Below are 14464 nucleotides of genomic sequence, written 5' to 3'. Positions count from 1 at the left end.
CATGCTATCTTCCTTTATTGAACCACCAGGTGGCGCTAGTTGGCCTTAATGTGCACCTCTTTCCTCTCTGAAAGGCAGAGGGAGCTTGAGCCACCACCTCGCCTGCAGTTCTGGAAGTTCAGTAGCTCCAACCTGTCATCCGGTGCTGTGAGGGCCCAACCAAAAGGGGGACTTAGCTGGGATGACTGCCATGGGCCTCCAGTCCCTAGGACGAGGGGTCAGGTGACCCACAACATTAGTCATGTCAAAGACACCAGTTTCGGCATTGCAAGGCTCTACATTACAGCATATAAAGTTCACTGGCAAGAGAAAGCACTCACATGCAAATGTAACTTCTTCAGATCTCAAAATGCAGTGCGATAGCAGACAAAAAAGTCACACCGTCGTATAACAGAAAAACAGCAAAATAGCAATATAAAAAGCATGTACTGTGGGAACCAAAAACACAACAATGCCATATCACTGCAATTTGTGGAATATATTGTTTGATCATTTTGAAATCTTGGTTAACGGTTTTGCATGTGATGACTAACACGACGATCACATACATTTTGACTAACAAGATTAAAGCAACTGAAACTTGCATTTAAAATTAGTAGTAACATCAAGTGTGGTTGTGCCACCTGCCTTTGTCAAGCTCATTTCACATTAAACTCTATTCAAGTACGACCCCTATGGTGGGCCTGCGGGGGGCTCACTGCTTGTTACGAGTCTCCAAAAAGTGAAAAAGTAAAAAAGCAAATTAAAAGCCAAATTTTGCAAATATACAAAATTGTACTCTTTGTCAGACATTCCTCTTATGACAATTAAAATATTAAAATAAAAACATTTATAAAATTCCAAGAAGGCCACCAGTCAAAATGTGCATGCATAAAATTGACATTTTCTAGCATAAATTACAAAGCACTCTCTGGCCATGTATGATTACATAAGTGTCCATACCGACTTCAATAATGATACCCGTCAGAGTCCTTTTCTGAAAAAACAAGCGGAACTGGAGAAACATATATCACATGCCCTGCATACATGCACTCTCTATTAGGGGAAGTAGCTCATGAGCCTAAATGCCGCTGGTCAGTTTCGCTATGGTCACTGGCTGGAGACTCATGCACTTGTCGATAACGCCTTTAGGAAGTTAATATGTGTCTTCTCACAATTATGTTATCAATTAAAAAAATTATAATTTCTTTATCAAATTATACTTCCTTTCATCCACTCTTGAAGTTGTCCATGTGTTTCCAGACATTCGCTACAGTGGAATATTCTACGTTTTGCCCTATATCTCCTGTCCCGTAAGTCCCGAACTCAAGGTTCTTTTTTCGCCAGTTACAGTGGGCCATGTCCTACCAACCTTCCAATGCAATATTATGCTCTGCCCAGAATTTTTACAAGCTAATTTGTATCATTCCCAAAACTTACTTTTGCAAGCTAGTCCTTCATCTTCCAACCAAATCTGACCAAATTTGGTGTCAGACCAATCAGACCCATGAGCTGATAAATAATTGTCAAAAATACTTTGACGCTTGTCTACTGCACAGCTACTAGCTTGAATCTTAATCATGGCTGTTATAATCAGACAGCTATAACCTGCTGATGCCTTGTCTTTCCTTAATCAAATTTGAAATCCTATATCCCAGGATGATCCACGTCTCTACAGACCCTCAGCTCACCCTGGCAAGGGCACCCCAGTCTGCCAGATGGGGGCGCTACAGCAACAACATTGCATGCTGCATATTTCTCCTGACCTGTGAAGCTTACACTTGAATTTTAAGTTGAAATTACTTAAATACCTATTTAAATAGTCTTCTTCCTTTAGTCATTTGTTTGGACATTGTACCATGTGACATTTTTGGACTTTGAGATACAAAAATATAGAAACTGTATGTTATTTAAATGCATTTAAAATATATTCACATTATAGAGGTTTCATACAAAAATGTTAGCCATTCTATGTATTTATTAAAGATTAAAAAAAATAATAATACAGTTTTTCTCGATTGCTGTGGAACATTTCTCAAATGACAACTAACATTTGCAAAACAGCGACTGTGATCCCCAAACCAAAATGTCACTTCTGCAGAGCAGAACATCAATTCTCATTGTTTCACACAAATTTCCAAATGTTTTAGTAGGCCTACATGAATGCAATTGTTCTTGTACAATTGTCATCATTTAGCACAATTTTCAGTTGCTTTAGTCTTGTTGGGCAAAATGGATTATATGATTTCTCATTTAATTATACACGCAAACCTATATATGTTAGTGACCATTGTGTCCCTAGATTACTAATCAGGGACTTGAGCCTGCTCTGGGCAGAGTTCAGTTAGAGGCAACATTGTTTAAGCAGAGCAGTGAGCAGGCATCACTGCTTGGTCATTATTGTGGCTTACACATGGGGGGCTAATCAAAGTCTTCAAGTTTTCACTGCCGTAATTTAAGCCGTATTGGCATGTTTCCATGCTTTTCATGGTCAATGACCTGCTCCTGATAGCTGTCCAATAATAGTCACCATGCTTTTCTGCACCTTCGCTCACAATTTCTGTTTTAGACACAAAGCAATCAAGTTGGATGTGGCTGAGCTATAATTCTTTTTCCAATTATGGCTGGGGTCTCTTCCTCCCATAAAGGGAAAGCAAAAGCTGGGTTTGCAGTTGTTTTTTTTTAATTCACAAGGTGATGCAGTGGTTAAGTCAGGCCACTGTTCTCATGTACATTATCCACTGAGTCCAGCGTTGATGGCAGCCAAACTTTGCAGACTAGCGTGACCGAGGGCTGTCTGGCTTGACCTTTGCTTTGTGAGGGTAACTCACTCTCTAAAGCAGGGGTGGCCAATCTTATCCGGAAAGGGCCAGTGTGTATGCAGGTCTTTGGGATAACCTGTAGGTCAGTTGTTCAAACCCAGGTGTGAGGACTCTTCAGCCAATCAGTCCTCTAATTAGTAATCTAATTAGGGAGTTGCAGCGAAAACCTGCATACACACCGGCCCTTTGCAGATAAGATTGGCCACCCCTGATCTAAAGGGCATGTGACTTGGCTAAGCGGCCTCACTGATCTCCCATGGATACTGTGTGTTGTCTGGTCTGGTTTTTTGCTTTCAATTAGCTGTGAAAGTATGTTGTGGTTTGTTTTAACTCTGCAATGAATTCCTGTGTATGCGACCAACAGTACAGGTGCATCATGTTGTGAACGGTCCTTGCAAACGCCACTCATAATGCACTCCTCACAGACTTGCCCATAGGGGGTTCTGATAGGTCCTCATCATATTTAGATGAATTTGAAAGGCAGGGGGTGACATGGTGGTGCAGTGGTTAACGCTGTTGGCTCCATGCATGTGGAGTTTGCATGTTCTCCATATGGGGTTTCCTCCAGATTACCGGCTGGCTGAGTGAGATGTTGGGAAAATCCGGTTCCATGATGAAACATCATGTGGATAGGAACGCTGGATCATGTGTCCTCCCGAGGAGTGTGCGAAAGACTTCTCTCATGCCAGTCCTTACACGTGTTCCGTGTGCTCGTATCCACATGAATATCTGGTCCACAGAATCAGATTAGTTCTGCACGATTTTAAATTAATGCTTTATTTTGTGCTGTAAAGGTTTATTGGCTGAGGTAATAATACAGTATCTCTGCAGTGCATGGTAATGAAATATGAATCACATTATGTACCAGTGAGCAATGCTGCACTGGAATAGCAATGATGGGATACAGAAGTTTCTGGAATCGTTTTTCATGCTGACACGGTTGACAGAGTGGCCTGTAATGTTGTTATTTATTAGTAGATCTTCCTGTATGTCCTCTCCCCCCAAATGGGGCTTGTTTTCCGAATGGGGCGTCAACAGGAACTCAGAGCCCCCCCTACCATCGATTCTCCTGTCTGAGGCCTCATGTGCCGCTGGGCCCCCAGACACTTCTGGAGGATCGGTAAACATGCGGCCGTGCGTTCATTCTTAACGGGGGCCATTAAAAACTGCCGGTTGGACAATTAAAGCTTCCAATTCCATTCCAGCTGTAACGGAATTCATTTTCTTCCAATTTTCCTCCAACGTGGAATGCCGAATTAATCCATGGGCGCTGTCACTCTCCTGCCTCAAGTCACAGGATGACTCGCACTAGCCCAACAGGAGAGGGCGCTAGGGATCAATTAGGGTGAGAGGAACTCATTTATAAGAATGTGAGCTGACTAGGCAGAGACAGGTAAGGTGGCAGGATGGGAATCAGACCCTCTTCCCTGCCTGTGTACCACCACAGAGCCTCAGACGCTGCTTTTCACTGCTTGGTCTCCAATGACTGATGAAAAGGCCTCCATGGTCTGTTGCTGCATACAGTACTAATCGAAGGTTAGCACTGTAGCTACAGCAGTTTGCCTGTTAAGCCCTTTGTGCCCTTTGTGATTTATCTCATCTTGTTTTCTATGGAAGATTATAAGCACAAAAATTCAAATGGCAATTCATTTTGCAATTGGCAATTCAATATTCAATCAAAGCATGCATTTGTCATTTCAATATTTAGTCTGAGCATGTAATTTGAAAATACATTTTGCAATCGGCAATTCAATGTGCAAAGTGCTTATGCAATTTTTAATTCATTTCAAAATATTTTTAATGATAAATAGAATAACAATTCACTGAATTGCATTTCGTATTGCCATGGGCTTTTTGCCTCTTTATTCAAATGGAAATTCATTTTGCAATTGGCAATTCAATATTCAATCAGAGCATGCATTTGTCATTTCAAAATATCTAATCTGAACATGTAATTTTTAAATACATTTTACAATCGGCAATTCAATGTGCAAAGTGCTTATGCAATCCTTAATTCATTTCAAAATATTTTGAATAATAAATAGAACTAGGACTTTAAGGAAAAAGTATGATTTGCAAATTAGCAAAAAATCTAAGTAGGCGGAGCTTCATAGTCCAATTGGCAAGTTGGTAGGGCAAGGCTGTTTGTATCAGCAGGAAAAAGAATTTCGATTGTAGGACTAATAGATTTCGACCGAAACGTGCCGGGGGGCGCCCCATCTGTCTGATAGACTTGGGTCAACTTGCAATTCCCAACTGTCAGACCGCTCATCAAGGTGGACCTTCATTAACGACGTCATCTCCTTGTTTAGGGCCTCACCAGCATTCAATGGATTTGTTCGTTTAGAGAGTAATGGCGACAGAAGAGCCTGTAGCAAATATTTGTGCCTTAGCAGATGACATGGAAAACAATCGGGTATCAGCAATAGATGTGTTTGATAGGTTGCTTTTGCTCTCACAGAGGGTAGAGGAACTTTCCATCTTAACTGGACTTGACACGGGAAGGGTGCAAACTAATCTAAGCAGTCAGTGAGGCGCAGAGTGGGGATTGTGGTGGCCATTGAGGGCCATTGAGTGTCCACCCAGATCACAGAGAAAAGGCCTTTTTACACATAATACGGTACTTTTCCGGCTTTTTTCGGAAAACAGATGGCACTGTCAATCCAAGCTTCAGATGTTTGTTTGCAGAACACAATGGGCCATTTACAATATGGAAGACTCTGTGCGTTTGTGGCATTATGGTGGCATTAGGCGATCCTCTTGGGGTTTCCAGACTATCTGTGCTCTACTCAGTTTTATCTACACTCATTTGGTTTCCAAATGTATGGTCTGATTTGTATTTGTTTGTTTGTTTGTCCGTCTGCTTAAAACAAACTGTTGTTTTGCAAGTTCTGAAACCCTGGCGAAGTGTTGCAGATGTTAGACACACGAGGCGTAGTGGGAGGATGGAACCCCAATGAAACAGGGATGCTTCATTGGGCTGGAGATGCAGCCCCTCAGAATAGCAGCTCATTAGATCCAGAGAGCAAGCCCTGGAAGATGCTGAATGCTCAGCGAGCTTTGAACCCCGTCACGGATTTGCAATACTTAAAAATGAATTTACAGGCTGGCATCCTTGAAGGAAAAAAAAAACAGTTTGAAGTGGCTTGAGCCATGGCTTTCATCTTTCATGTTCGAGCATCTCCCCTCTAAAAACCTTATTTCCATCTTAAAAGGGTGAATCTTCAGCGAAGCTCTCTTTCTGAGATCTGAGGACCTGAATATCGAGTAGAACATGTTCTATGTACACAGATTGTGTGTGTGTCTGTCTGTGTGTTTTATAAAAAATCTGTGAATGCTATTAAAGAAATAATAAATAAATGTTAAAATGACTTGTATTTTGTTTGATTACTTATGGTTAAGGCTGTCATTTTCAGGATTAGGATTTTGCACATACCTGTAGAAATGAATGGACGGTCCCCACAAAGATATGGGTACAGATCAGTGTGTTCGTGTGTGTGCGTGACGCTACTCTTATTATTAGGGTGGCCGTATACTTCAGACGAAATTGACGGAATTCACAATATTTGGCAATATGACAGTTCTCCTCTGCTAGTCCCCTTCCACTTGTGACACGTCACCGTTTGTGACGTGGGAACGCATGACAGCACGTATTAACGGTTCCTTTCAGTCTCTCCCAGCTTTAGTGATTAGCGACCTCATTCCGAATCTCTGTCATTTACTGAGATATTAATATCCTGTAGTCAGGGGTTACGCGGCTAGTTACTTTCCAAAATAATTAACTACCTTTTCAGGCTTTTTTCCCGTTCCCTGCGAAAGCAGGTTTTAGAACAGAAGGTTCCTGAAACAGAAGTAGGACAAGGACTTAGACCTAATATTTCAAATTATACACACACACACGTACTTACATACATGCATACATGCTATATATAATGTTCCCATTACTTCCAGAACAGTGGGTCTGGAAGTAATGGGTCCTACAGAACATCACTGCAAGGGGTTTTTACATCAGCTCCTTGTTGTTTGGGCTGCTTGGAGGTGGGATGTCGTTCTCTGGGTTCTGACTCTGTGCTTGTAATCTCATGGTTGCCAGTTCCAATCCCATGACTGACAGAGTCATTTCACAGTTGGGTTCTTGAGAAAGGTTCTGTATAACTTCCACTTTTATGTTAAATAAAACCAATAAATTAAATTAAATGTGAGTGTAACACTTGCAGTTAACGTCCACATGACTCAGAGTCACCTGTGTGAAGACAGGATGTCCTCAGCTTTAAAAAAGATGATTCCATTGGGATGTGATGGCTTTGATATCCCGGAAGGCTGAGGATCGATGCCACAGAAGCACGCTGTTGTATCGCAAGTGGTTCTGCAGGGAGAGATCAAGGTCCAGACAGAGGCGGAGACTTTGTTACAGATCGATCTTGATGAGCTGTGATCCTAAGAGACAGAGTATGTGTGTGTCTCTGCGTGTTTGTGTGTGTGTGTGTGTGTGCGCATGTACACCTGCATAATAAATAATGAATTACAGATGAGCAGATTAAGTTACAAAAAACTGGTTAAATCATAAAGTCTGTTTAAACTGAAACTTATTCACATTATGCAAAGTCTTAGTTTAGTCATCACAACATACGTATTGTTTGTATTATAATGTTCCCTGCATCATGTAAGTTATTTGATCCACCGTAAACATAAACAAACACATGTTTGTGCTGCTTAAACTCCAACTCCCATGATCCTCTGGGGGCACCAGGGGTGGGGGGACATATTTCGGTGTATTTCCTTGGTGTTGGACTAGCTGCATCTCTGTGTGCTTGTGCTTTTTTAACCTTCACATGCTGTGTCTCCATTTAGTGTGCCCCGTCTCTATGTTAAACCCCAGGCCCACAAGGAGTCCGAGGGAACGGTGGCCAGTTGGCGTAAATGCTGCTATTGGCACATAGAGAAGAGGACCAGCTGCTGGGAGAAGCACCTTCACAAAAGTCTTAAATATCTGCTCTTTTTCAAAATGGCCACCATAGGTGTCATTTATCAAGATGGTTGGGTTTCTTTTGTTTTGGCTCAGGAAGTACAAGAAGTGCCTCACAACAGGTAGATTTGAACTCACAGCCATAATAATAATAATAATAATAATAATAATAATAATAATAATAATAATAAAAATAATAATAATAATAATAATAATACATTATTAAATAATTTTATGACACTAATCCTCCTTTTAGAGACTATTCTCCACATCAGATTCACACAACATTTGTTCTTTATTTAGATCCTCTGCATGGCATTAAAAGCTGAGATTTTCCTTTGGAACAAAAGCTATCCATGGTTTCTGTCCCAGTTCTCAGTTACTGAGGCTTCAGGTTTATAGACTAGATAGCATACTTAGTAAAAAAAAAAAAACACACAATGTTGTTTTTATATTTCAGCACTACTACCGAACATAATTTTATTGGAAAAAAAGCTCTGTAGTGTGTAGAACAACATTTTGTCCCCCCCCCCGCCTCTTGGCCTCGCCTGCCACACCCTGCCCCCAACCCCTGGTCCCACCTCCCTCCCCCAGGCCCCTCCTTCTCAGCCACTAGCCCCACTTCCAGTGCCCCGCCCCCACACCCTGCCTCCCATGCCCCACCCAGGTTCACTACACAGTACTCAGTTATTCCCCCATGCCAGCCTGGGCGTTTTCAGACAGAGCTAGTCGTGGGGTTATGTGACCTCCATGGTTTTCAAACTTGCAAATATGCTCTGTTTAGTGTTGCTAAAGACCATAGCAAAACTGAGCCTCGCCATTATTGAGGTGAAGCATGTTAAGTATGATGTACACCTCCTGGATGCAAAGCCTCATGAGCTGTTCCTTCATTTTATCCAGCAGGGGGCGCTGGAACAAGCAGACTGCCCATCACTGCTGATAGTGTCAGGGCCTTGCTACAGGCAGTCCTGCTTATTTAATTATTTACTAATTTATTTATTTATTCATATTTATTTCTGCCCCACCCCCCCAGGTCGCTCCCGTTTTGCTGCAGTAATGCATGTGCGCCTGGGGGAGGGGGGAGATATTTAATTCTCGTTCCCCAGATGGGATGTGCCTGGGGTAAATGTGTTTGCTTGGGGGTTGGGCAGGGGCGGGGCTTACAGGCTCCCATGTATTTTCTGTAAATCCATGCCTGGCTTGCCTGCGTGTGATTGGTCAGCTGGCTGCTACTGACTTAGGAGCTCTAGCTGACAGGAGAGAGAGGAGGTGGGAGGGATGGAGCTGCCCTGTTAGCAGAGGGAGGGGGGCACTGAAGCAGGCTAAGCGGGGGAGGCTTTGTGAAGGGAAGCCGCATCCCGTCGGCAGCCGGCTAAACGCCATCCCTACCTGTCCTAGGATTCTAGGTGCAAGGGGGGAGTGCATGTGCGTGTGGGGGTGTAAGGAACCCAGGAGGGGGGACTTTTTTTGGTCTGTCGCAGACCAGAGGTGGCGGAAAACAGCAGGTGCCACGGCAACCTGCCGAGCCCTCTTCCAGGCCAGCGCCCCTTGCCCACGTGCCGGCTGCCCCCTCGTGCGGCATCACCCCTCACCGGCGGGCTGGACTGTGCCTGACAGGCTCTGGAAACGCCTCTTATGCCATGATCCACCTTTGTGCCTTTCTTATGGATGCAGACAGCCGTGACCATTTCTGAGAACAGATGGGACCTGGATGCCGAGCCCTGGCCCTCAGCTTCCACTGGTCTGCTGAGCTCTGAGGAAAAACCACGTGCTGAGAGACCTGGCTGAGGGTGGCGGGAACTCCCTGGTCGTCCGGCTCACCAGCGTGATTTGGAAGCACATTTATCACATAGTGATGGGTTCGTAACAGAATAAGCAGCTTAAATAATTTTAATTACTGACATTATTCCGATTTGTGTAGTTAATTTTGTGCATGTACATTTAACATTATTAACTAATTATAAGTATTGTTATTTGCATAGTTAATTTGGTGCAGCCGATTTATCATTTGTGTCAGCTCCTGTTTGGCCTTTAAGAACAACAAACCGAAACAGAGGGGCAATTAAGCTTTAATTATGCACTATTATTGTTATTTGCATGGTCAGATCTGTGTGTACAATTAATATGGAGGTTTTCCGTTTGTGTCAGTTCCTGGTTGGCCTTTAGAATAGAAGCTCTGACAAGGGGAGGCAGTTAAAAGCCAGAGTAACCGCGGCATCAGGGGAACCGACTGATAAGAACATGAGAAGATAGTCGGGAGGCATGTGCCCCAGGAAAGCATCCGAGCATGGTCAGCAGGGGGCGACGTCGAGGTCACGTACAGGGGGGACGAACAGGAGGAATGATCAGCCCACCGAGCTCTGGGACACAGAGAGAGGGAGGGAGAGAGAGAGAACATCAGCTTTTGCATTCCTGAGTCACTGAGCCTGCCCTCTCACACCGAACCCGGGAGACAGAGAGACACTGGTGGACGGACACCCCCAGCCCCTGTTGCCTGGAACACTGCTCACCCACTGTGCTGCTCACATTGGGCAGCAGGACCCCGCACACTGCAGGGGAAGGGAAAAAATGCTGTATCTGTCCCAGGGGTAGCTGGACAAGCAGCTAGAGCCATTACTGGGGGGGTGCGGCGAGGACCGCCGTGAGATGGATCGTCACCACCAGGTAGATGTTAAGAATGTTGCACGTGTTGTTGCAATACTTGACTTCATGCAATAAGAATATTTTTATGTAAATCAAGCTCAGACCTTATTTCAAGTAACGGGACCCCCTTTTGAGTCTCTCCCAAGAGGAGTCGTACCAGTTTGGACCTTAAACTTCGGACCGGAAAGTGCAGACGCGTCCGTCGCAGGTGGAGGCCTCATAATCCGTGAATGTCGGTCCCTGAAGAGTCACACTGCCCCACCCTTAGCAGGAATCTTAAGGAAGCAGGAGTCCCACCCTGATCAGGAATCGCGCGTCTTAAGGAAGTGGACTGGGATCCGTGCCAACATGGACGACTCCAGCATCCTGAGACGCAGAGGATTCCAGGTAAGCCCTGGGGGGGGGGGGGGGTTGGCCACCTCGCACACCTCATGGAAGCATCTCATTTCAGCACAGCAACAGCTCGGTTTAGACTCGATAAAAAGTCATTAAACACATTTTGTTTGTCTCTTCGCTATTATGTAAAATATTCCATATCATCAGCATTTAACCGTATGAATCATTTCCCTGTGACTGTGGATTGGGACACTTGTGCCCTAACTGGTCATTTGGTCCACTTGGGACCTCTGGCTCTAACTGTTTATTTAACTTTTACAATTACTTGAGGAGCCCCAGGCAGTCTCTGTTTGGATAGAGGAGCCCCAGTACAGACAGTACAGTTTGAATGGAGATGCCCAGTACAGACAGCTTGAATAGGGCCATAGTTCCGATCAGGCATTGTTTAATGGAACTGTACTGGTTGTTTTTTTCCTGTAATGGTCTGAGTTGGCATGACGATCGCTGGGGAGACAAATGGCCGGCTGCCCAGTTTCTCCCGGGTCCAGCGGTACTGCTCTTTCAGAGAGAGCGGGTTACTGATGTGAGACCCACCATGAACCCACGAGGGTTGGCTCAACCTCTCCCCCTCGCACCCAGACTGGTGTGCTGTCGTGGAAATGGGCACCTCGCACAGTGCAGGGAGGGGGGTGGTCACATTCGCATATGCTGCTTGTTCTGCTAGCTGCAGGTGCAGACCGACACTCCTGGAAGGAGCACATCCTGTGCACAGCAACGTGCAGGCAGGCCCCGAAGCGTAAGGCTCAGAGCGTTTCGGGTGGATGCGTGTCCAGAGGAGGCGATCTGTTCACTCCACTCGATGATTCTGAAGGTTCTGGAAAATGCTAACGGAAACGGTTAGCCTACCACCTAATACCACAGTAGTTTGGGGTGGGGGGGGGGGGGGGGATGGAGATGGCAAGAGCCCATTTATTGAGTCTCCAGCTTGGCATGGCTCCTGCAAGACACTTAACAGTGTAGATTGACTGAACCGAGACCTGACCCACCCAAATGTGACTCCCACGCTACGCAGCACCAAACTACCCCTGACAGAGTCACAGAATTAACAAACAATAAACATCTATTTAAAAGTCTATCAAATTCAGTCTGGGATGGACGAGACCCCAAAGAAAGTCTGGAAGGTTTAACCAGGTCCCTCTGCTGATCTGTCCTCATCCTATACGTGATGGTAGCTCTCAGACCCTAAGTGTGACCTTCAAGGAAACATTATGCATGTTTTCTCTCACTCACAAGTCATTATTTATAGTTTCATGTTTTTTTTGGGCGGGGTAGCTGTCTCTGGAGGGAGAGATGACTGGAATATGGCGTGGTGATTAGTTAATCCCATCCATCCCTTGCTCGCAGTGAAGTGTATATATTTGTATATGTTTTTTGGGCATTAGTCACTGGGAGGACCCGTGTTACCCTGCATTCAGAACTTTTCCTGTTTGCATGCAGTCTATCAGTAACCAAACCCATTCTTCTAAATAAAGATCGCCTACCTGCTACAGTCCCATGTTCCTCCATGCTGATTTCCCTCCTGATCAGAGACATGCTTCATTGTCAGTCATGAATTGAGAATACTGCTGAACACTGCCTTCAGTGTGATTTGTCTGTAGAAGTTTTCCTCATTGATCTGGAGAATGTGTATTTGGAGATTGTCTTCATTCTGCCAGTGAAGCCTTTATGTTGTTTTTAATATTAGACGACTATACAAGTCACATAATGTCTCGTATTAAAAAAAAAGCAAACAAATAAAACATGCAGTAAGTGTAAAAAACAGGGGATCCGAGAGCAGGCGCTGGTCGTTACACCTGCAGGGTTGTGGGCAGATAGTCGTGTACCACTGTTAGACTCTGACACATCTTACAAACCTACAAACCACTAGTTAACACTCCAATAAAGTAGTAATAAAGGAACCCCCCCAAACACACTCTAGGCCTGTTTTGGCTTTAAAATAATGCAAACGCAAGCGCTTAACTGATTGTGGAATTTCAGGACGAAAAAAACATATAATCTCCTTTTGTGTTTAAGGGATTACGAGTTCTTAAAAAGGCGCTAGGCGCTAGCATTCAGCCCCGCAACACACAATGTCCACAGACTGGACAGCTTCGGGCGCCCGTCGCTCGCTCAGCTGGTACGGGGCACGGCTCGCCACAAGGCGGTGCGCTACGGGTGAGGCACGGTACCCACAACCCAGTGCGGTTTTCTGGTTTGTTTTTTTAGTGTTTGGCATTTAATGGAAGGAAAAAGGGGGGTGTTTAATCAGTCATACACCCGTTAACTTGTTCTTTTTTCCTGGTGTACAGTAACTAGACTTTATATAAACCGTTTTCTAATTAAGCAATAACATACGAGGATTGCAGTTGTACTCGGCCTGCAGACTTGTGCCTATGACCAAATCAGTCGTGATATATTGCAGTACAACCACACTCCTTCTTGTATGTTATTGCTTTTATACAACAGTTCATCTAGTAGCATTTATACGGTAACAGTAATAAGATACAGCATATTTTGCTTATTTTTTTAAAACATTTGTGGGCCTCCACAAAAAAATAGTTCCCGTAACGTCAGCGAAAGTGCGACAGGCTATCACATCCAAACCTTCCGCATATCCGGAAAATTCTGTCCATAACCGATATAGTTTAGTCCAGGGTTCTTCAAATCTGGACCTCGATTCCAAATCCGGGCCGTGTTTTCAGTTCTCCCAAGTAGTTTCTTTAATAATGACTGATTCTGATTGGCCAGAGGCTTCACACCTGGCTCACAGGTAAAGGAAGGCTGGAAAACCAGCAGTGCTCGGACCTTGAGGACCATGATTTGAATGGCCCTGGTTTAGTCTAATATCGCTGGTACGACTGGTGGAACGACTAGCCAGCTTATTAACGGAATCACTTTGGATTGTAAATTAAACCCGTGCTGCAGGTCTAATAAGTAAAATATTGTGACGCTGAAGTGGTGAGGAGATCATGAGGCGGACAGCGAAGTTCAGTTATTATCAGACCCTTTTATTGTGCAGTCCTTAAAAGGACAGCCGTAAAACAACAAGCGGGAATGAAGGATAAACTCACTTACACACACAGGCGGGGAGCCTTTAAGGAGACAAAAGTGGATACTGACAGTAGAGACAGCGCAACGAGTCATACTCTGAAAACTTTTTTTCGGTTCTGCAGCTTATAAAAACTTAAAATCCGAAACATATCAAAATAAATCCAACAAAACGGAATACATACGAACCTTATGCCTATGTTCATTTTTGAAACAGGTGGAAACGCGGGTAGGTACTCAGGCACCGAGCAGGAACCATCCCAGCACCGGCACTGTGTTGGTGGAACCGAGGAATATGTAAAGCGAAGTGATACAGCTAATGTCAAATGTCCAGTGCGGTTATACTCTTGTCCAATCATATTTTTTGGTCAGATCTAACTGTTGTGTAATCAATGTATAATGCGTAGGTAATAGCTGATGTCCTCGGTGAATGTATGGAGTGGTTATCGGTTTCCTATATCTGCCAGAGTTTTACTTTTCTGCAGATTAAAGGTTTCTGCAGTCACGAGTGTTCCGATCAAGTTGCACCAGTAGTCCAGTACTTAAAGGGGTGGGGTAGGGATCTTTCTGTCCTGCACAAAGTGCACAGGACCACGCTTTGAATTGAGCTGTATGTGCCCCCTGGGCTAAC

The 14464-nt window shown here is 44.3% G+C and overlaps 1 protein-coding gene across 3 annotated transcripts in view; it reads left to right on the top strand.

Moving 5' to 3' along the window:
* The first annotated feature begins 9126 nt into the window (after nt 1-9126).
* The window catches only part of LOC111847502 (microtubule-associated serine/threonine-protein kinase 2-like), a 39981-nt gene continuing 34643 nt past the window's right edge, over nt 9127-14464 (top strand). For 2 of the 3 annotated variants that reach the window (XM_023818721.2, XM_023818718.2), the window contains exon 1: nt 9127-10797. In XM_023818721.2, the coding sequence (XP_023674489.2) occupies nt 10759-10797 (39 nt within the window). In that variant the 5' untranslated portion in view covers nt 9127-10758. The remainder of the gene's footprint in view (nt 10798-14464) is intronic. The other variant, XM_023818720.2, reaches the window with a different exon arrangement.

Source organism: Paramormyrops kingsleyae, chromosome 21 (assembly GCF_048594095.1).
Source record: "Paramormyrops kingsleyae isolate MSU_618 chromosome 21, PKINGS_0.4, whole genome shotgun sequence".
NCBI lineage: Eukaryota > Metazoa > Chordata > Actinopteri > Osteoglossiformes > Mormyridae > Paramormyrops > Paramormyrops kingsleyae.
This window is presented reverse-complemented; position numbering and strand designations above follow the sequence as displayed.